Source organism: Diabrotica virgifera, chromosome 1, assembly GCF_917563875.1.
Source record: "Diabrotica virgifera virgifera chromosome 1, PGI_DIABVI_V3a".
NCBI classification, from domain to species: Eukaryota; Metazoa; Arthropoda; class Insecta; order Coleoptera; family Chrysomelidae; genus Diabrotica; species Diabrotica virgifera.
This window is the reverse complement of record NC_065443.1, coordinates 83289063-83314266: the sequence shown is the minus strand read 5'-3', so window position 1 is coordinate 83314266 and position 25204 is coordinate 83289063. Positions and strand designations below refer to the sequence as shown.

The following is a 25204-nucleotide window of genomic DNA, read 5'->3' as shown; positions in this document are numbered from 1 at the left end:
GGATGGCAACTACAAGCTATACTGGGACCGCACTGTGCTCACAGACCAAACAGTGGCACATAATAGACCAGATCTCGTGCTAGTTAATAAATTAACAAGACAAACAACACTAATTGATGTGGCGATACCTAACAACAATAATCTACGTAGTAAATTTACTGAAAAGATCGCCAAGTACAGAGATCTAGAAATTCAAATACGGAGGCAATGGAGAATGCAAAGTACCCAGACGATACCGATTATTATGTCTACTACTGGAGTCATTCCGAAGACCCTCCTCGAAAGCATAAAAAAGCTGGGTCTGAATGAACATCTTTATAAGACCATGCAGAAAGCTGTACTACTCGCGACGGCCAGATGCGTACGAACATTTCTGGGAGATACACCTGCATTCCAAGTCACCTAGGGCTCGATAACACGGAAAGAGTCCCACCAGAGCTCAATCCTTTTGATACCGTAGGTATCTGGGATGAGTCAATTTTCCCCTTAGAGGGAGTGTGAGCCGTATGGCTAAATCTGGATAATAATAATAATAATAATAAAAGTAATCCTCTGCTGCCCGTTTTTCCTAGACGAATGAAAGCGAAATGTGATCGTTTCCCTTTCGTTTTCTATATTCGTCGTCTGCTGTCTTATTAATTGAAAAAGTCGCAGATTGAGGATGTACCAGTAAGAACTTTCAAACACGAAGGATCTCAGTTTTCTACCATTTTAATTTATTAAATTGGTGGATTCTGCATCTGAGATTCTTCAATATTTTCCATATATTTGCATTTACGTTTCCAAAGTTTTAGAGTTTGTTCGAGGTAAATCTTAAATAATGTCGGTGAGAGACAACAGCCTTGTTTAAGACCCTTGCTGGATTGGAATCCCTTCAATAGGCTGTTTCCAATTTTTACTCTTGCCCTAGAATTAGCATACATTTGTTTCGTTGCTTTTATTAAACTCATGGTTATATTTGTTTTCTCCAATGCTTCTCATAGTTTATTTTGTGGGATACTGACATATTATCCCTTTCTCAACTCTACATGCAATAAATTTACTTCCTGCTTAACGGCAACCTTTCTTTTCAATAATTTGCGTAAGGCACAATTGTCGTATTCGAATTGTACATTGTGTGCTTATAGGTCTGGATCCCGCGTATGAAAAAAAAGTTGATTAATAGCAAGCTGAAAATTTGTTAATAGCTTAAGGGTGTCTAGTCTGACAAACTTTGATATATGGGAGCACTGGAACAGAAGAAGTTTTAATTGTGGAACAGGTTAAAAATTTGGAACGGTCAGACCACGAAAACGGCACATGTATTTTGTCCGACAGAACAGACTTAAACTCTCCGAACAGAGATTAAACTCTCATGCAAAAATCAGACTGCTATTTATCACCAAATGGGCGTTTTAATGAGTGGAACATGTAGAATATGTCGAATGACAGGAATTATGACAGGTGATAAATAGCAGTCTGATTTTTGCATGAGAGTTTAATCTCTGTTCGGAGAGTTTAAGTCTGTTCTGTCGGACAAAATACATGTGCCGTTTTCGTGGTCTGGCCGTTCCAAATTTTTAACCTGTTCCACAATTAAAACTGCCCCTGTTCCAGTGTTCCCATATATCAAAGTTGATCCGACTAGACACCCTTAAGCTATTAACAAATTTTCAGCTTGCTATTAATCAACTTTTTTTTCATACGCGGGATCCAGACCTATTATAATAATTGCTAATTTGGACTTGATGAATTGAATTTATGTTCAAGCCATATACCTTTTCTGATAAATTTTACACGAGCTCTTATTTGATATTACAAATAAACTTTTAACTACATATATCGTTAAAATTAAGCAAATAAAATAACAAAGGCCGCATGAAACAATAACAATGTTCAATTAAGCGAAAAACGATCCTTGTCGAAACAACAAAGTGTGTGTTGATATCACCCTGTTTCTTTTGAATTACTTAGACAACTTTCAGTGACACACATTGTAAAACAGGTTGCCTACATTAAGGAATAATCCAACCCCTATGACAGAGTTTTTGGAATATAATATTGTGTTATTTTTACACGTTTTTTAAGTAATCTGATGATACATTTTTATGATTAAATAAATAATTTTTATGACAAACATTGATAATTTTGTCCTCATTTAAGTAGCTGTAGTGTAGCCATTTTGTTAACAAATTTATTTTCTCAAAAATGTCTTCCATTGTTTCCAAACACACTGTCTGTGTATTTATATGAACGTTTTTTATCATATTCTTCCCGCCAGATCTAATTAAGTGTGAAATCATTTTTAAGTTATTGAATTTTAATTTCCAAGTGCCATTCATAGGTGCGAAGTTGTTGATGTTGTAGAACACATATCGTCACTTGAATGCAGAACTATCCTAACTCAAAAAAAATTTTTTTTTCGTTTATTCCTTATAAAGGTAATACATATCGTATATTTTCATGCAGAACAATCTTAAGTTCATAACTTTAAATTTACTAATAGAAATTCTATATAGAACATCATAATCCTAACTAGCAAATCATTATTTTATCAATGCAGAATAATCCTAAGTAAATACAAATACAGTTAGGATTGTTCTGCATTTTCAATAACAATGCGCGCCAACATTATTTTTGTTATCTTCTATTTACATAGGATAATTCAACGGCTATCGGTTAGTCATTTCCATCGTCTTGTTGGATATTCACGTTTGTTCTTTTGCCAAATAGAGTTGCAGTGAGTGTGAATTTTAACAACAATAATGAAACGAGGTAAGTTTTAATAATAAATATGCTTTATTAGTAGTTTTTTATCTATTAAGTGAATCTAATTTTTATCTAATAAGTGAATTAATAAAACTGTGAATCTTGTTTTTAAGATGCTTTTGGTAGAAAGTAGGTACGCATTAAAGGGCTGTGTTTTTATTCTGCCACGTGCTATAAATTGTATATAACTATTAGGCACGTGTTGAATTTCACAATATTTTATGATATATTTGAGAAAATATCGCAGAATTACTAACCACACATACATATTTCGTTATTAAATAATATATAATTCTTTATATTGAACAATGCGTTGCTACAGACGGCAGTTTGGGGATACATTATTATTGGGACAAAAATTGTAAATTTGAACAAGTGAAATAAGGTTTAACGTACGTCCTGGTTTCTGAGTATTTTAATTTGTATCAATTAATTTTAAATGTCTGCAATTAATATGTTCTTGTTATGCTGACTGTAAGCTCATTGTAAATTTGTTGCAGGTGCGTTAATGGTAAAAATGGCCATGTCTATGAATCCAACACAACATGAGAATTCTGGAGAATCAAGTAATGATACGGCAGGTAGTCCCATATCTATAGCTACGGTAGAAAGCCCTTCCACATTGTATACTAACCAGCAGTACTACGGAGATCTAGGTGAATTAAGATGTCTACACTCTCCCGTACACCAAGAACAACAGTATTGCCAGCTCGAGACACCGATAGAACAGCAGTTTTCCCAACATTATAATCAATATTACGACTTACCAATACCTACCTCCATAAGCCTACTAGTACCTGAAGCAGAGCAGTATCGCCAATCTCCGAATAATTGTTTGGGTTATTGTTCACCTCTAGATAACGTCATAGATCTTCAAACATCCATCGAACAACCACGGTTGCAGCAACGTGATGAAGCTAAAGATTCCCATAATCCTACACCTAGCGTTGTAAATTTTGCAACACGTGTCCTTCAAGAGCAGGTCCTTCAGCACCAAGATGATATTACGCGTCCATCCACATCTACCGGTAAGCTTTTACCGACCATCTCACATCAAACTGATGAAAATAGTGACCCATATGCTACAGATGGAAGCTCAGATGTTGATTTTAATCCAAATGATTTTGATTTAGACCAGCAGGATGCCCTAGTGTCTGAGGAAAAAATACCAGATATCACCAAGTCTCGTAAGCGAAAAAGAAACCCAGATAATTGGAGGAGAAATAGAATAAAGAAATTACGAAACTCCGGCAAGGCCTATGTAAATTGGAAGTCTAAACAGGTTTCAGAAAGGATTATGAAACCGCCATGTCCCACAACATGCAGACTTAAATGTCAAACGAAATTTCAGGAAAAACATCGCGTCCAGATTTTTCAAGATTTTTGGAAATTGGGAGATATTAATTATCAGAGAGAATTTGTTTTGCGGAACTTAACTGTGAAGCCTACAAAACACCCCAGAAAAAAGAAGGATGCAGTTGAGCTTCCAGAAGGTGATACTTGTGAAAGTCGTAGAAAGCTGTCGTATTTTTATACTTTTCCACAAGAGAATTGTCCAGTCAACACAATCAAGGTATGTCAAACATTTTTCTTAAATACCCTGGGAATAAGTCATCAAATCGTCAAAACAGTAGTTAAAAAAACTCATCATTCAAATTCAATATCGCCACAAGCAGATTTACGAGGTAAAGTACAATGTAATTCTCGATTGCCAAAACATTTTAAGGATTCAGTACGACATCATATTAAGTCATTTGCTTTGATTGAAAGCCATTATTGCAGAAAAAATAGCACTAAAAAATATTTGCCACCTGACCTCAATATCAGCAAAATGTACCGTTTATATAAAACATATTGCAGTGATAACAATATAAATACCATAGCTTCTTATGCTATATATAGAGAGGTATTTAACAATGAATTTAATTTGGGTTTTTTCATTCCCAAAAAAGACCAGTGCGATTTTTGCAACAAATTGTCTAATTCTTCTCCGTCAGAAAAGGAAGAACTTCGTTCTGCAATGGAAGCTCATCTTAAAAACAAGGACTTATCTAGAGCAAATAAAGAACTAGATAAAGAGAGGGCTAAAACTGATAATTCGTTTTGCATGGCTATATACGACTTACAAAAAACATTGTTATGTCCTAAAGCTGAAGTATCTCTCCTCTACTATAGACGTAAGCTTGCATGTTACAATCTGACTGTGTACGATGCTGCTAACAAACAGGGATACTGCTACATGTGGCCAGAATCGCTAGCATGTAGGGGTGCTTGTGAAATCGGTAGTTGCATATTAAGTTTCATTGACGAAATGGTACGAAATGGAATTAAGGAATTCAGTTTCTATAGTGACAACTGCACTGGACAAAATCGCAATCGATTTATATATTGTCTGTACATGTATTGTGCCGCCAAATATGGTGTTAAAATTACTCACAGTTTTCTAGAAAAGGGACATACACAAAATGAGTGCGACTCCGTACATGGGGTTATCGAAAGAGCTGCAAAAAAAATCCCTATATTTAGTCCACAGCAGTGGTACACATTAGCAAGGACTGCGTGTAAAGTGCGACCTTATAAAATTAAAGAAATGGCTCAGGCGGACTTTTACGATTTAAAGGACCTGTTAGCCAAAACTACAAAAAATTGGGATAAAACTGAACTTGGTTGCAAAGTCATATTTAATAATTTGAAAGTTATTATGGTTGACCCAAAATGCCCAAACCAACTTAACGTTAAATATAGTTTTGAAGAAGATTTTATAAAAATTAATACTCTGGAATTGAAAAGGAGCCACCAAAAGTTAGACTCATTAGAGACCTATCAACTTAGAATGTTAAGAAGCTCACCAGTTCCAATTCCTGCCGCGAAATATAAAGACTTATTATTTTTGTGTGAAAACAAGGTTATACCTACGGAATACCATAACTTTTTCACTAATCTTCAAGCTAGTAACATTCCCGAACAGGAAACTGACGAAGATTAATTTAATATGTTAGTTTAATAATTTGACCATTTCATAGTATTCTTTGGTATTTTGATTTTGAGTTGTAAATCTTTAATAAAAATTAAAAAGTTTTAAATTTTACCGATTTTGTTTTTATTTGTATCCTATGTTAATCTTAAATTTATTCTAAGCTTGAAATGTATTAATGCAGAAGTAGCTTATGTACCAAACATCGCACTTACAATAGTTCTGCAGTAGAATTTATAAGTCAGTAGTATCCTAAGTCACACTTTTTATAAAAAAATTATCATTAATCCGTCTCATTCCTAATAACACATTTAAAAGGTTCCTAATATACTATACTGAGATAATTTCACCATTTAACCAAATACTGTTTAAATTATGACACATTGAAACATTAAAATCGCTCTCCTGTAAAATATCTTAAATGTGAGTTAAGCTAGTTCTGCATTCAGGTGACGATATATCTATTTTTGCGATCTCCGGAACTTGGCACAACTTCGCGTCCCGCAAACCTTGAAATTATATTTTGCAGTCAGAAGTTTTACTATAAGATGATACATACATACTATGCATTTAGACTAGTTTAGACACTAGTTACACAGTTACACGTTGTCACATGTTTGAAAAATTTTTGAAATTAGGGAAAATAGAAATAGTGTAATATGTAATTATGTACAATCGGAAAAATGAAAGAATACCCATGAACGATCACATCAATCACTTATTTTGTATTGGCTATCTTTTTCTATAAGAAACTTTGTTATTTATAGAAAAAGACAACAAATACAAAATAAGTGATTGATGTGATCGTTCACGGGTATACGCTCTGAGCTTCGCTGGTGGCGCTCCTAGCGGATTACTAATTCAAATTTCACTGGTAATTTTTAAATTTATTATTTAATTGTCATCGCTTAAAATTTACAACGCAAAAAAGTAATTAAATTGTAATCGGTTTTTTTAAGATTTTGCTAATCATTTTGACGTTCTATTGATAAAATATTAATTTCTTACTTCGGATACTTTCACAGTTATCGTGTAGATGGCGCTAAGATTTTTAGATTAAATTATAACTACATATTACGGAACATTAAAAAAACTTAAATTCAGTATTTAAAACGTAAGTATATTTAAGGTAAAAATATATACCACAGCTTTGACCAACTAATATTTTTTATAATTAATGTTTTTAATTTTAATTTTATATTAATCACTTTGACATTTATGTCAAATTTCCGGTAAACGTTTACAGACTTGCCACTACTGGCGCTCGCGAATTTGTAAATATCCCCTCTACGTACGAGCTCACAGCGTATACGCTGTGAGCTTCGCTGGTGTCGTTCCTGGCGGATTACTAATCAACTTTCACTGGTAATTTTTAAATTTATTATTTAATTGTTATCGCTTAATATTTAAAACGCAAAAAAGTAATTAAATTATAATCGATTTTTTTAAGATTTTGCTAATCATTTTGACGTTCTATTGATAAAATATGAATTTCTTACTTGGGATACTTTCACAATTATCGTATAGATGGCGGTAAGATTAATATATTAATTTATAATTAGATATTACGGAACATTAAAAAAACTTAAATTCAGTATTTAAAACGTATTGTATATTTAAGGTAAAAATATATAACACAGCTTTGACAAACTAATACTTTTTATAATTAATGTTTTTAATTTTAATTTTAAATTAATCACTTTGACATTTATGTCAAATTTCCAGTAATCGTTTACAGACTTGTCACTACTGGCGCTCGCGAATTTGTAAATATCCCCTCTACGTACGAGCTCACAGCGTATACGCTGTGAGCTCGTACGTAGAGGGGATATTTACAAATTCGCGAGCGCCAGTAGTGACAAGTCTGTAAACGATTACTGGAAATTTGACATAAATGTCAAAGTGATTAATTTAAAATTAAAATTAAAAACATTAATTATAAAAAGTATTAGTTTGTCAAAGCTGTGTTATATATTTTTACCTTAAATATACAATACGTTTTAAATACTGAATTTAAGTTTTTTTAATGTTCCGTAATATCTAATTATAAATTAATATATTAATCTTACCGCCATCTATACGATAATTGTGAAAGTATCCGAAGTAAGAAATTCATATTTTATCAATAGAACGTCAAAATGATTAGCAAAATCTTAAAAAAATCGATTATAATTTAATTACTTTTTTGCGTTTTAAATATTAAGCGATAACAATTAAATAATAAATTTAAAAATTACCAGTGAAAGTTGATTAGTAATCCGCCAGGAACGACACCAGCGAAGCTCACAGCGTATACGCTGTGAGCTCGTACGTAGAGGGGATATTTACAAATTCGCGAGCGCCAGTAGTGGCAAGTCTGTAAACGTTTACCGGAAATTTGACATAAATGTCAAAGTGATTAATTTAAAATTAAAAGTAAAAACATTAATTATAAAAAATATTAGTTGGTCAGAGCTGTGGTATATATTTTTACCTTAAATATACTTACGTTTTAAATACTGAATTTAAGTTTTTTAATGTTCCGTAATATCGTTGATTGAAATAAACGGTAATCTTAGCGCCATCTACACGATAATTGTGAAAGTGTCCGAAGTAAGAAATTCATATCTTATCGATAGAACGTCAAAATGATTAGCAAAATCTTAAAAAAATCGAGTACAATTTAATTAATTTTTTGCGTTGTAAATATAAAGCGATAACAATTAAATAATAAATTTAAAAATTACCGGTGAAAGTTGAATTAGTAATCCGCCAGGAGCGCCACCAGCGAAGCTCAGAGCCTATACGCTCTGAGCTTCGCTGGTGTCGCTCCTAGCGGTTACTAATTCAACTTTTACCGGTAATTTTTAAATTTATTATTTAATTGTTATCGCTTAATATTTACAACGTAAAAAAGTAATTAAATTGTAATCGATTTTTTTAAGATTTTTCTAATCATTTTGACGTTCTATTGATAAAATATAAATTTCTTACTTCGGATACTTTGATAATAATCGTGTAGATGGCGCTAAGATTATAATAGATTATTTATAATTAGATATTACGGAACATTAAAAAAACTTAAATTCAGTATTTAAAACGTAAGTATATTTAAGGTAAAAATATATACCACAGCTTTGACCAACTAATATTGTTTATAATTAATGTTTTTAATTTTAATTTTAAATTAATCACTTTGACATTTATGTCAAATTTCCAGTAAACGTTTACAAACTTGTCACTACTGGCGTTCGCGAATTTGTAAATATCCCCTCTACGTACGAGCTCACAGCGTATACGCTGTGAGCTTCGCTGGTGTCGCTCCTAGCGGTTACTAATTCAACTTTTACTTGTAATTTTTAAATTTATTATTTAATTGTTATCGCTTAATATTTACAACGCAAAAAAGTAATTAAATTGTAATTGATTTTTTTAAGATTTTTCTAATCATTTTGACGTTCTATTGATAAAATTTCAATTTCTTACTTCGGATACTTTGACAATAATCGTGTAGATGGCGCTAAGATTATAATAGATTATTTATAATTAGATATTACGGAACATTAAAAAAACTTAAATTCAGTATTTAAAACGTAAGTATATTTAAGGTAAAAATATATACCACAGCTTTGACCAACTAATATTGTTTATAATTAATGTTTTTAATTTTAATTTTAAATTAATCACTTTGACATTTATGTCAAATTTCCGGTAAACGTTTACAAACTGGCGTCACTACTGGCGTTCGCGAATTTGTAAATATCCCCTCTACGTACGAGCTCACAGCGTATACGCGTATACTATTTTCCATAGTAAACCGTCTTTCCTTTCCTTCAAAAACTGTATCAAACTCCAATCTCAACAAACTGGTTTCTGGTTTCACAAGGCAATTAAAAAGTTTACTTAAGAAAAGTATACTAAAACATTCTTTTTATAACAAAATAGCCTAACTTATCCGTCTCCCTGACGTCACCCAAGTTATGGGCATATACCCAAAATATGGTAAAAGCAATCTATTCGAAGATGTCTTCCGATTTAGCATTAAAGTGAGACATAGTTTTTCTGGAATCAATTCGAGTTTTTATAAATCCATCCCTCGAATACGTTCCACAAACTGCTAGAGAAACTTGTGTCACAAGCTTGACACATCGTTATACACATTGTTTGTGGCAGTGATATTTCTCAATCTCAATGTTAAAAGGGTCTAAGTTAGGATTCTTAATAAAATCTCGCAGATTGTCACTCGAAAATCAAGAGAATATAGGTGGTTCTGTAAGGTGTTATTCTTGTTAGTTAATTAACTCAAAGTAGTCGTTTGAATCAAAATTTTTATAGGAGGAAAGTTTGAAGACCCTCACGTTTCTTGTTAGTTAATTAACTCAAAGTAGTCGTTTGAATCAAAATTTTTATAGGAGGAAAGTTTGAAGACCCTCACGTTTTTTGATTTGGTCACTGGTAAACTTCTTTTGATGTCTAAGGGGTAGATCATTTGAATGTCGCAGACATATAAACCACTGAAGCGGTTTTTTAAAATGTTCTTCTAACAGCCGTATTACATCACCCTTAGCTCCAGTATTTACGACTGTTTGGTCACATGCTATAGCTGGATTTGATACTTTCTGATATATCAGACAGCGGATACCGATATCCGAAATATTTGCACCCTGGCTCATGCACAAGTGTTATGTGTTCTTCCACGATCGATTGACCATAAAACTTGGTACTGTTTTTTACTTGAGCTAAAGTTTTGTCTTTGCGTCGATAACTTTCTTCTTTTACCGTTGTTCTCTCTGATTATATTTGTTTTTGTTTTTCCTATCAATCGAGCTTATCACCATTTTTCTGGGACCTCTTTGATTTAATAGAAGTTCGCGCTCATCCAGAGGCACTTTTTAAAATTTGCTACAAAGACAATTAATCAGAGTGTCACAATTGCATGCTGCAAGATCGAAACGTGTAGTTTTAGTTTTGTTCAAAGCATTGAATTTTATTTTTGTATTATTCACTGTTTTGTCTGTGCTTAAATGGTTTCATAAGTTTCATATATTTGTCATGATAGGCTTTTAAAAGCTGAATAATTCTTGTATGTTAAATTATTGGAATTAAAGCCTTTTTCCATATTTCCTCCAATTTAATTGCAACCTGTTCGCCAATACCAGAAAATTCTGGATCTTTCTTGCTGAGTTTTTTATCCTCTTGCAACCAAAAAACTTCATCGCTTGTTTGTATTTCGGTAAAACATTTTCAGGTATATTTGGTGGTTGCCCAAAAATGGGGCGGTCCACAGTACATCTTGATTTTATTCCCCATGGTCCTGGTTTATCTATTTTAAAAATCTTTAATTTACAAACAACAATAATAACAAAGTAAGGCAGCGCACCAAACATAAGTGAAAATTACACGCGCGGATTCACGAAGCGGGACATTTCAAAGGTGTTGGGGAGACTAAAAAAACAAATAAAACTTTAAATATCGTTTAAATTTGTAATTGAAAACATTTTAAGTTTTCTTTAATTGATCTTAGATCGAGTTAGCACATATTTTATTCCAAATAATATAAATTGAAATTTCCGTAAAAATCAGATATATAATAAAATTCAAGGTCGTTGGGTGGGGGGCAGAAAATTTGCTCAGAAAAAAGATTAAAAATACTAATATGCTGAAAAATAATCCTAGCAACTTTTTCACGCTATTAGATATAACATTTCCAACTTTTATTTTTTCGATGCACCCTAATGGGCACAGCTCCCAAAGGCCATAAAAGAAGAGGAAAAAAAATAAAATAAAGAAAAAAATCTTACATAACCTTCTGTAGGACAACATGACTGTGACACTTATATTACAGATAGTTATCTTTGTTTCACACTCTTAAAGACTAAGAGAAACAGTGTAGCCAGTAGCTGCTGTGGTAAATACATATATGTTTTTTTTTTATTTGGCAACAGCGGTTTCCTGCTAAACTTTTAGCGAAAAAACTAATATACTAGGAAAAATTTGTTTGTTGTCAAGTTTGTACCGGGTGGGTTATGATGTCATTAAATCTTTGACGTGCATGCCTAATTGTTTGACTTTAAGGGCCGGTTGTTCGAACGCTTATCAACAATGATCACTATCAAATATTTAATTACTGTCACAACTGTCAATGTCAACTTTGGTTGGGTTGCTCAAAATATAATTGAATATGATTATGAGATTAGTTAATCAATTAACATAACAATTATTAACATAATTGATTAACTAATTTCATAATTGTAATCAATAATTATGTTTTCAGCAACAAAATCAAAGTTGACATTGACAGTTGTGACAGTAATTAAATATTTGACAATGATCATTTTTGATTAGCGTTCGAACAACCGGCCCTTAGTTTACGAATCTTATCATATTATAATCGTATGATAAAATCCATTGATGCAGCTTGGGAATATTTTGACAGATTGATTGTGGGAAACATATAACACAAAAATTCCTACCTTTCACTATGAATAGCCCAAATAAACATACTTTTGTAGCCTTTTTTCATTAAAAAAAAAGAAGAATAATCATGAATAATGCCAATGAATTCATGGCCCACGTTAATTATGAATTTTTTTCGATGGTTCTATACAGGGTGTCCAGAAACTCTACCGACAAACGAAGACAGGAGATTCTTCAGATAATTTTAAGATAATTTAACCCAATTCACTTAGTCCGAAAATGCTTCCTAAGGGAGCTAGAGCTCTTTGAAGATGGCGTCTTATTATTAGTTTTTCTTAAATACCTCCAGAACGCTTCTATTTAGAAAAACAAAAATTGGTACGCGTATTTATCTTCAAGATATAAATCTAATCCATCCATTGTAAATTTCTAGTACCGATCATAGGCGTCCGTTTTGGGTAGGACAACGGTTATTTTATCGCATAACTTTTTTATCTTTAACTTTTATGCATTTCTGACACTGGATAATTAAATTGTGAAGTATTCTAGTACTAAAAGGTACTCTTGTTTAAATCGGTAGGACACACTGTTTTGTAGAAAAATCGATTTGAAAATTTTCGCTTTTTGAATAAAAAAAAAAAATCAAAATAAAACTGTTTAGGAAGACGAAAACTGGTACATTTATTTATATTCTAGAGATAAATCGATTTCATTAATTGCGAATTTCTAGTACTGGTCATAGGCGTCCGTTTTGGGTAGGTCAACATTTATTTTATAGCATAACTTTTTTGTCTTGAATTTTTGAGCATTTTTGACACTAGATTATTAAATTATGAGGTATTCGAGTACCAAAAAATTACTCTTACTTTATGTTGGTAAAATACTTCGCTTTTTGTTGAAAAGTTCTTTCAATTTAAATTCCAAAAACGAAAAACTTTCAAATCGATTTTTCTAGAAAACGGTGTGTCCTACCGACTTAACCGCTTAACGCACTCACCCGAGTTAACTCGGTATTAAACTACGTTTCTATATTTGCATAACCGAATTAACTCGGGTGAACAAATGAGTGTATTTGTTATTTTATATTTTTCCAATAAGATATGCGTTTTTTTTACTTTAGATTATCTAGTGACAATAGTCTTGTTCGTAGTTTATTTTACTGTAATAAAATAAATAGATAATTGTGTGACGTATTTTTGCAAATAAATCGGTGCGTTAAGCGGTTAAAGCAAGAGTACCTTTTAGTACTAGAATACATCACAATTTAATAATCCGGTGTCAAAAATGCATAAAATTTAAGGATAAAAAAGTTATGCGATAAAATACTCGTTGCTCTACCCAAAACGGACGCCTATGACCGGTACTAGAAATTTGCAATGGATGGAATCGATTCATCTCTGAAAAATAAATATGCATACCAATTTTCGTTTTTCTAAATAGAAGCGTTCTGGGGGTATTTAAGAAAAACTACTTTCATGACGCCATCTTCAAAGAGCTCTAGCTCCCTTAAGAAGCATTTTCGGACTAGGTGAATTGGGTTAAATTGTCTTAAAATTATCTGAGGAATATCCTTTCTTTATATGTCTTCGTTTGTCGGTAGAGTTTCTGGACACCCTGTATATTATGGATAGTGAGCTCAGTTCTTAAAATAAAAGATTCCTAGAACTGAGTTCACTAACCGTATTTTTAAAAGAGAGTTATCCTTTTCTGGTAACTCACAAAAAGCCTTTTGATAAATCTATCAAAATCATATTTTTTTTTTACTGTAAGAAGTTGTAATAAAGTGACAACGGTATTATGTGCACTAAGATCAAACACAATATGTTTCAAAAATGGGACGGAGTGCGAACACAGAAAGTGCATTGATCTGACTGAAAAAAAAAGTAAAAAATAAACGAGAACAGGAGATCCGCCGAAAAACGTGCGAAAAACATTCTCAGACGCTTTTTATGTCTCTCTACCAGACTTAATGACAAAAGTATTGCTCAATTTCACTTCTTGGGTTGCAGTTATACAGGGCGGGAAGATATTGCAAGGAATTTTTCAACGTTTTACAGAGCAGTACATCAAAAAAAATATGTGTAATTACAAAATTATCTAAGAATGGGGAAAGAAAGAGAGGTGATGTATACGATTAAAAGGAGAAAGTTAGAATATCTCGGAAACATAATGAGAAAGGGCACTAATATAATAAACGGCTTTAATATAAATTTATAGATTTCTAAAGGTAATCCTTCAAGGCAAAGTATTCGGAAAGTGAGGAATTGGGAGAAGAAGAATATCATGATTAAAGAACCTGAGGAAATGGTTCTCCACAACAACTACTAATATATTTACAGCATCAGTTGATGAAATAATTATAGCCAGAATGATCGCCAATATTCGAAACGAATAGACACCAAAAGAAGAAGAAGATCTATTGATACAAATAACAATATATTCATCCTGTTGTTTGCTTGTTTGTTGTTTGTTTTAAACAGTTACTTGTTAATATGTCATTGCTAAGTTGAATATCTCTTAATATCTGGACCATTGGTTTTTTCCGTTTTACTGAACTCAATTTTTTATAACTATTACTCTAGTGACCTCTGTAGTTAATATATCAGATGCTTATTATATTAGGGATGTTTCTTGTTGTTAAAAAATCTAAGATTTTGAAGTGCTGTAGAGGAGATAAAGGTCAGAATAGAAATAGCTTGAAAAGGATATATAATATGTCAATGTTTACAAATAAGAAATTGAGTATGGCTATTAGCATTGTTTAATAAAATTGTAGAATGTACATACTTATGTTATAAGAAATTTATGACTATGAATTTGCAATCACTCAGAAAAACAAGTCTGGCTAATTGGCTCTGCCAAAGCCATGTAAAAAAAAAAAAAAAAAAAAAAAAAAAAAAAAAAAAAAAAAAAAAAAAATGTACTTGATAGTACATTCTTTCACGGTTTTTGCTCTAAATTTAAAAGAGCCGCTTGGATTGACATGAAATTTGGCATACGCATAGCTTACATGTCAAAAAAAGTGATATTGTGCCGATGTGTGCTTTTGCCCTGGGGGTGAAAAAATATATGTCCAAAATAAGTCCGGAAATGGATAAACTGAATAATTTTAAGTAACTTTTGTTCTATAGAGCTTTTTCGCCAAGTCGACACTTTTCGAGGTATTTGCGAGTGAATATGTTCATTTTTCAACAAAAAAACTACATTTTTAGACGGTTTTTCGCAAATAACTCAAAAAGTAAGTATTTTGTCGAAAAAAACGTTATTAGCAAAAATATAGCCTGTAAAAAAGTAAAAAAAAATGGTGTACGAGTTAGGTCTCTGGACCTCGTAGAACCAGAGTTATAACCAATGAAAAATAGATTCATATTCACCGAATTTCAAATAGAATATTTCGAAGTGAAATATCCAAAAAATTAGGCACTTTTTGGGGAAAATCCCTTATAACTTTTTTAAAGTGTTTACAAAAAGCTTTATTTATGTTTTTATAAAAAGTTTCTAGCATTAAATTTAAGCAAGTTACGCTCAAAATAAAGTTGGTCCCTTTTGTTTTGGCAAAAAAAAATCGGGAATACCACCCCCTAATTAGCAACTTAAATTAAATTAATCGTTACCGCTCCACAAATTATTTTACTTATGTTGTGTTTATAATATGATCTGTAAGTTTCATCGATTCAAAGTGCTTATTTTTGAAAACATTTGGTTTTAAAGTAAAATTTTTAAAAATTTTAATTTTGAAAAATATGCTTTTTTTCAAAATAACTTAAAAATTGTTAGAGAATTAGAGATGCATACCAAAAATCTCGAAAACCAAAAAAGGTCAGCATTGCTTTTCTGAATATCATGTATTTTTTTGTTTTTCTGTTAGACAAAAATTGATTAAGATTTGGTGTTTCTAAATTTGCATACATTCGTAATCAGTGACTCGTTCAACCCCTTTTAACTACAGCCCTTTAAAAAAAAAGAATGTGTGTGTACTTTGTACGCACGTAAGAAGTTATACTTCTATTATATGATTTAAACGAAATTAATATACTTTTTATTTATATTTTATTTAAATATTAAACTAATTTATACTTACTACTTCTCAAACATTTTTATTAAAACAGTGCCAAAAATTAAAATAATAAAAGAATAAAACACACATAAACACATTAAAAATGCCACAAATGATTTCTGAACATTAATTGTCGGAAAATTTTTTAACTAAATACGTATTTTCTGAAAATAAAATTATATAATAAATATACTTACAATCATAAAATGTATAAAAAAAATAAAAAAATAAAAGTTTTTATTGGGATTCGAACCAATCAGCGCGGTATTGGGGTTCATTCGCCTTAAACGCTTCGCCACTGAGGCAATGTGTCATTATGTGCGAAGATCGACTAACTAAACGGATTAAGGTTTTGAAATTTTTGAATTAAATTAAATTATTTTGAAAATAAAAATGTATACCATTTTTATTCAGTTGCAATGCGAAACCAAAACCGTCTTAATTTTTACTTAGATTAGAGAGTGCAGCCAGCACTCTTATCGACGATTTCACCTCTTGTTAGAGGCTCTTCAGAGAATGCATAGGCTGCTTTCTCTAATCCTTGTAAAAATCTTTCGAAATATTAGTCCCCCACTGCAACTGACGTGAAGGTAGTAGGTGCGTAGCGGCATCTGCTAAATGAAAGTCTAAGTTTTTCAACCTAATAAAAATATTTTTAAAATAAAATATTTTTAAAAGATTTTTAATTGAAAAACTTATTAGTCCATTTCCCTGGTGATACCTCCAAGGCTTCTACAATATGCAAGCCAAATGGATGCTGCAGTGAAGACAAAAGAGAGGGAATTCTACACTATGCAATTCACAACCCCCGTCTGCAGCGTGGTAAAGTTCCAACGGAAAATGGACCTAGTTACTCTATAGGAGTAATACTAATATAAAAATAAAAATGTATACCATTTTTATTCAGTTGCAATGCGAAACCAAAACCGTCTTAATTTTTACTTAGATTAGAGAGTGCAGCCAGCACTCTTATCGACGATTTCACCTCTTGTTAGAGGCTCTTCAGAGAATGCATAGGCTGCTTTCTCTAATCCTTGTAAAAATCTTTTGAAATATTAGTCCCCCACTGCAACTGACGTGAAGGTAATAGGTGCGTAGCGGCATCTGCTAAATGAAAGTCTAAGTTTTTCAACCTAATAAAAATATTTTTAAAATAAAATATTTTTAAAAAATTTTTAATTGAAAAACTTATTAGTCCATTTCCCTGGTGACACCTCCAAGGCTTCTACAATATGCAAGCCAAATGGATGCTGCAGTGAAGACAAAAAAGGGAAGGAATTCTACACTATGCAATTCACAACCCCCGTCTGCAGCGTGGTAAAGTTCCAACGGAAAATGGACCTAGTTACTCTATAGGAGTAATACTAATATAAAAATAAAAATGTATACCATTTTTACAAGGATTAGAGAATAACAAGAGGTGAAATCGTCGATAAGAGTGCTGGCTGCACTCTCTAATCTAAGTAAAAATTAAGACGGTTTTGGTTTCGCATTGCAACTGAATAAAAATGGTATACATTTTTATTTTTATATTAGTATTACTCCTATAGAGTAACTAGGTCCATTTTCCGTTGGAACTTTACCACGCTGTAGACGGGGTTGTGAATTGAATAGTGTAGAATTCCTTCCCTTTGTCTTCACTGCAGCATCCATTTGGCTTGCATATTGTAGAAGCCTTGGAGGTGTCACCAGGGAAATGGACTAATAAGTTTTTCAATTAAAAATCTTTTAAAAATATTTTATTTTAAAAATATTTTTACTAGATTGAAAAACTTAGACTTTCATTTAGCAGATGCCGCTACGCACCTACTACCTTCACGTCAGTTGCAGTGGGGGACTAATATTTCGAAAGATTTTTACAAGGATTAGAGAAAGCAGCCTATGCATTCTCTGAAGAGCCTCTAACAAGAGGTGAAATCGTCGATAAGAGTGCTGGCTGCACTCTCTAATCTAAGTAAAAATTAAGACGGTTTTGGTTTCGCATTGCAACTGAATAAAAATGGTATACATTTTTATTTTTATATTGGTATTACTCCTATAGAGTAACTAGGTCCATTTTCCGTTGGAACTTTACCACGCTGCAGACGGGGGTTGTGAATTGCATAGTGTAGAATTCCTTCCCTTTTGTCTTCACTGCAGCATCCATTTGGCTTGCATATTGTAGAAGCCTTGGAGGTGTCACCAGGGAAATGGACTAATAAGTTTTTCAATTAAAAATCTTTTAAAAATATTTTTATTATGTTGAAAAACTTAGACTTTAAATTATTTTGATTTTGAATTGAAATGATTTAGAATTGAAAAAATACAGCAAAACATAGAGTAAGAAACCAATATATTAGGTGAACATTGATAGAAATTTTGATGGTAATCAAATTATGTAAATAAAAGTATTACATACCATGTATTTTGGTAGGTTCAAATAGGTAGGTACCTATGATACATTTACAATTATTACGTACCTGTTGCTTTTAAAAACAATTTAAATGTCACTACAATTATAAACTTTTTTGTTTCTGTCCTCACAACAATAAAACTAATATATTATACATTTGTTCACCTTCATATTGAACAATTATTTATTATTGACAGATCATTTCAACACCCAATCAGAGCCCGTATAACGACTAATACCATACTGTCGGTGTGCGCATGCGCGCAGATCAATATAAATTCACCCTCAATCTCAATCCTGCCTAAAGAAGTATAACTTCAATAAGGACTTTGAACCGATGAAACTTACAGATCATATAAACAATACTTACACGAGTCAAGAAACTTGTGAAGTCGTAACGATTAAGTTCATTTGAGATACTAATTAGGGAGTGATTTTCCCGATTTTTTTACCAAAAAGAAGGGACTAACTTTATTTTGAGCGTAACTTGTTTACTTTTGATGCTAGATTTTTTTTATAAAACAAAAATGAAGCTTTTTTTTAAACACTTTAAGTAAGTTGTGATAAGTTTTCCCCGAAATGTGCTTCATTTTTGGTTATTTTACGTTAAAGTATTCCATTTGGAATTTGACGAATATGAACCTATTTTTAATTAGCTATAACTCTGCTTCTACTAGGTATAGAGACGTGATATATACACCATTTTTTAAAATTTTTTAGAGGCTATATTTTTGCTAAGAATGTTTTTTCGACAAAATACTTACTCAGTTATTTGCGAAAACCCATCTAAAAGCGTGGTTATTTTGTTCAAAAAATGAACATATTCACTGGCATATAACTCGAAAAGTATTGACTTAGTGAAAAAACTCTATGGAACAAAAGTTACTTAAAATTAGTCAGTTTATCCATTTGCAGACTTACTTTGGACGAATATTTTTTCACCCCCAAGAGGGGGTGAAAACCACCCCCGGGGCAAAAGCACGTATCAGCACAATATCACTTTTTTTATTTGACTTGTTAGCTATGTGTATGCCAAATTTCATGTCAATCCAAGCGGTTCTTTAAACTTTAGAGGCTTTGCCATATTTTACCGTTAAAGAACGTATTATAAGGTTCATCGAATGTTATGTTTGGTCGCAACTATTATATGGGGCAGAAGTTTGCACTCTGAAAGCTCAATTCGAAAAAATATTGGAGGCATTCGAAATGTAGCTATATAGGCGAATTCTGAAAATTCATTGGACTGCAGAAGTCTCAAACGAAGAAGTGTTAAGACGAATTGAACAAGGCAGAAAGTTTATGAACACAATTAAAATAAGAAAAACATCGTATCTGGGCCACATCGAAGCGATAAATACTCGGTAAAAACAGGCTTGTGAAGAAATCTTGTCTGAGGAATATTAGAGAATGGACTAGACCAGGGGTGGGCAAAGTGCGGCCCTCGGGCCGCATGCGGCCCTTTATACATTTTTTTTGCGGCCCGCGGGGAAAAAGTGAATTATTTTCATTTAAAGATTTGTTTAATTAGTGCTAATATTAATAAATAAAATCCACAAGGAAAAGAAAAAGGTTTTCCTGTAGTTGGCTGTATACCATCAATCACAAAATTGGAAAGAAATCCTTTGTAAAAGGTATAAAAATTTTTTTTTATTAAAAATCCCTTAAAAGGGCTACATCACAACAAAACGTTTTCGATTTTTTCAAAAAATCATCATCAGTGTTCGATAAACTGGATGCTAGCTGAGCCACAAAAGAAAAATATTTGGGTAAAAACCCTTTACATAAAATATAGATGCCTTAAAAGTGCATACTTCAGTAAAAAGGCCTGTGATGGTCACATGGCAAACAGGATAATGCCCTAAGGTAAGGTATACAGGTTTCCCAACACGTGGGATCCAAATTGAGTTGATCACATTTCAATGACTTAATGTCATTGAAATGTGATCACATCATTAAGTCATTGAAATGTGATCAACTCAATTTGGATCCCACGTGTTGGGAAACCTGTATACCTTACCTTAGGGCATTATCCTGTTTGCCATGTGACCATCACAGGCCTTTTTACTGAAGTATGCACTTTTAAGGCATCTATATTTTATGTAAAGGGTTTTTACCCAAATATTTTTCTTTTGTGGCTCAGCTAGCATCCAGTTTATCGAACACTGATAATGATTTTTTGAAAAAAAAAAAAAAAAAAAAAAAAAAATCGAAAACGTTTTGTTGTGATGTAGCCCTTTTAAGGGATTTTTAATAAAAAAAAAAATTTTTATACCTTTTACAAAGGATTTCTTTCCAATTAATAAATAAATATAGATAATGCAGCTATTAATTAACAAATTCGCAGCGGATAGTTTTTCCGCAAATTTTCAACATAACGCGGGCAATTATTTGGGTTTCCGGCAGAGTTTTGTTAGTTTTTGGCAAATTTCAACAAATGCAAACGATATTTTTGAGGTAGTCTGGAACTGTTTGGAAACTTTAAATTAACGCTGTAACCACCTAGTAAGTGTAACAACTGACGGAGCACCAAATTTAAGAGGAACAAATATTGGAATGTTGAGAAAACTTAAAAATTACGTCCATGAACAATTTTCAGAATATATGTTATTTTTCACTGCCTAATCCATGAGCAGGTATTGTGCAAAAATGTTTTGCAAGTAGTCAACGCCAACGTCATTTTAATTATAACTAATATTGTTAATTATTCGTTCAATAGGACTAAATCATCGTGCATATTTTTATATTATTTAATTCTTTCAAAGAAAACAAAAACAATGAAGGGAATCTAACATTTTTCAAATTTATAACTTTGTTTATTTTGATTTAAATGACGCGTGCTGCATATTACGTATTATGCGTGTTTGCATCTATTTAAGCACGGAATTTCCCTTCAAAGATTTAAGTAACTAATAGCAATGTGAAAATAGAATGCACTATTTTATTTGGGAATAAGCAACAATTTAAGTTTGAAATTAAATCTATTTGACGTTTCCATTTCCACTTCGGAAATCGTTATCAAAATACAAAACATTAATAAATTAAACTAATTAAATAAATGCTTAATTTATTAATGTTTTGTATTTAGATAGCGATTTCCGAAGTGGAAATTGAAACGTCAAATAAATTTAATTTCAAACTTAAATCGTGGCTCATTCCTAAATAAGATAGTTGATTGCATAAGATGTCACAAGGAAATAGCTTCAGAACAATATTAGGGAAAAAGAAATAGGTTCAGAGATAATAAATAATTATATAGAAACACATATATTTGAGGGAAATACCATGCTTAATTAAGTGCGAATGCTGTTTAGGGAGGAGGGGTAGGGTTTGAAAATTTTTTTGTTTTAAATTTTTGATTTTTTATTATTTTAAATAAAAGTACATAAAGAAATAAATAAATAAATAATAAACTTCAAGAATACTCTCTAAAATTGTCAGCTTGACCGGAGTACAATTACCGGAAGTAAAGCATGTTTAATATCTCTACCTTCGACTCGCTTTGCAGTAGCTTGAGCGTAGTGTCTCTTTTGTAAATTACTCTACGATTCAAAAACATATTCCGGCGTGTATCACTTTACGATTTGACAGACAAAAAACCAATTTAAATAAAAGTTCTCAAACCAAACGCGTTTTTCTCAAAACTGCTTTTTTCAAAGGCGGTGGACATTGTAACTCAAAAACTACCTACTTGAGAGATCCACCTGAAATTTTTCGTAGATTTTCTTTAGACATTTCGTGAGGTAACTCTGTCGAGATATATTTTGTTCAACAATAATAAATATGTTGATTTTCACCCTTTTTTTACAAAAATTTCGTTATTTTGACTTGTATTTTGATTGATATCAAAAACTCAAAAATCGTTAAAACTAAAAAACTCAACAGCGTTACCTCGAGAAACTCATAAGCTAATAAAATATTATTGAATATTTTGTTTCATATGATCCATTGCAGTTCTACTGCAAAATCCATTTTTTCTTGGAGCTGCCTGTAAAAATTTGCCACCGTTGGCTTATTTTTCAATATTTGGTCTTGAATTTTTTTTTAATAATCTTTGAAATATACTGATAGACCAGTAAGGATCTGTTTTTAGGTGGATGTGAGAGGTGGCATTCAGATTTTTGCGGATAAAGTTAGGTGATAACTTCGTTAATAATAATTGATTTATGCTCCTTCTCAAATATGCCCGGAACATTAATACAAAAATTAAAATATTTAAAAATTTCGAATAACATCGATTTTTTTCTACTTTTTTTGTTTATAACTTTAAAACGATTCATTTTGGAACAAAGTCGTATAGGAATAAAACAAAGATAATTAAATTTTCTATCAGATGCGATTGATTAAAAATGTCTTAGTTTATCACCCTTGCTGCAAAATAGCAATAAATATAATATAAGGGGGCAAATCAAGCCTGTCCTTATTCAATGATTTTCCATCACTTAGGTTACACTTGGAATCTTCCTAATTCGCTTAGAAAATTTTTGTAATGTGCTAAAACCGTACAACAAATTTCATTAAAATTGACTTACTAGATTTTGAATAATAATTTTGCAATCTAAACTTTTTTTTAAAAATTAAAATTTTTTAAACTCTTGCACAACAAAAACTAGAACATACAAAGATTTGTCAATTTTTTACATATAAAGAAGCAGTCCACCTATCTAATGCACTTACAGAATTAAAATCGGATTATTTAAGCAGCCTCAGCAATGTTTTAAAGTTCTAAACAATTTTTTGGCTTATAAACAAATTAGTGCTGTGGCCAGGAGGGGGTGCTACGGGCTCCGGGCTTTATTTAGATGGACTTACCCAAGATTTTTATGTATTTTTTGACCCGTAGAACACGATTTTTTTGGGTAACAGTTGATCCGGATGTCGATAAGATTGTTATAAACAAAGAACTTGAGGAATTACATAACATCGATTTTTCGCAAAATAAAACATTTTTTTGTATTTCTTGGGTAATTCTAAGCAAAAAATGTTCTTACAAGTTTTTTCGTAGGATGCATAGTTTTCGAGATAAACGCAGTGGAACTTTCAAAAAATCGAAAAATTGCAATTTTTTAACGCGAATAACTTTTGATTAAAAAATAAAATAGCAATTCTGCTAACAGCATTTGAAAGTTTAAGTTAAATTATACCGGTTTTAACTATTTGCATTGCTAAAAATTATTTTTTTTATTATTAAACAAAGCTATTTGCTTATAAGCCAAAAAATTGTTTATAAGTTTAAAACATTGCTGAGGCCCCTTAAATAATCCGATTTTAATTCTGTAAAGTGTATTAGATAGGTAGAGCACCTCTTTATATGTAAAAAAATTAGCCAACTTCTAAATGGTCTACTTTTTGATCAGAAAGATTTTATAAAATTTGAACTTTTTTAAAAACATTTAGATTGCAAATTTATTATGCAAAATTTATTAGGTCGATTTTAATGAAATTTGGTACACGGTTTAAGTATGTTACAAATAATTTCCTAAGCGAATTACTAAGGTTCTAAGTGCCACCAAAGTGGTTAAAAACATTGAATAACAACAGGCGTATTTTGCCCCCTTATTTTGTAGTTATTGTTATATTGCAGAAAAGGTAATACGTTAAGACATTTTTGACCAGTCGTATATCATACAAAATTCAATTATCTTTATTTTATTTCTGTACGACTTTGTTCCAAAACGAATCGTTTTAAAGTTATAAGCAAAGAAAGTAGAAAAAAATCGACGTTTTTCGAAATTTTTAAATATTTTAATTTTTTTATTAATGTTCCGGGCATATTTGAGAAGGAGCATAAGTCAATTATTATTACTGAAGGTGTCACCTAACTTTATCAGCAAAAATCCGAATGCCACCTCTCACATCCAAAAATAGACGTTTTTTCACAGATCCTTACTGGTCTATGAATATGTTTATTTAATTTAAAAATAAAATAATTCTACCAGAATTTCAAATATAATTAAAGAAAAAGTGCTTGAAATGTTAATTTCAAACCATGCCCTCAAAATGTGCCCTATTTAATATTGTTCTGGAGAAAACAATTTGAAAATCAGCAAGCAATATCAGAGGAACAGTCATAACAAAAAGTGTAAAAATTTGGCATTTGCAGACGAAGTTGATATCATAGCTAGCAGGAGAAAAAAAATGAGACGCATTCAATCTGAGAGGACAGCTCAGTAGCAATATTATCAGTAGTAATTGCACAAGAGCTCTGAAATTATTGAATTTTTCCCGAGTGACACTTTGATAGTTTTAATTTCACGAGCCGAAGGCGAGTGAAATTATGTCAAAGTGTCACGAGAGCAAAAATTCTATATTAATTTCAGAGGTCGAGTGCAATTTGTTGCGATTATTTCATGAATAAAACTGTTCAAAACCAAAATTTTATTGTAATTTATTTATGTAAGTACCATTAAACACACAGTTTTTATAAATATTTGACGATTGAAAGTCATCACTTTTATAATTTTTAAAACATTAATTGTCATTAATGTCACTGAATGTATTTTTTCCTAGCAACGAAGGGCATCTGACGTAATATACTTAACGACGGGAGATTATCAAAAATTATCGATTTAATTCAGATTTCTGTAGCTTTCTGTTGGTCAGAATCTCCTATGAATGAAATAATCAGTAGTAATTGCAC

At 31.6% G+C, this 25204-nt stretch overlaps 2 protein-coding genes across 2 annotated transcripts in view; both read left to right on the top strand.

Annotated features, from left to right (window-relative positions):
• Positions 1 to 25204, top strand: part of LOC114327543 (nuclear hormone receptor FTZ-F1) — an 824714-nt gene that overhangs the window by 35433 nt on the left and 764077 nt on the right. The gene's annotated exons all lie outside the window — the stretch shown is intronic.
• Positions 2355 to 6183, top strand: LOC126879053 (uncharacterized). The gene is made up of 2 exons (XM_050641943.1): positions 2355 to 2754; positions 3249 to 6183. The coding sequence occupies exons 1-2, from the start codon at positions 2745 to 2747 to the stop codon at positions 5732 to 5734; spliced, it is 2496 nt and encodes an 831-aa protein (XP_050497900.1). The 5' UTR covers positions 2355 to 2744; the 3' UTR covers positions 5735 to 6183.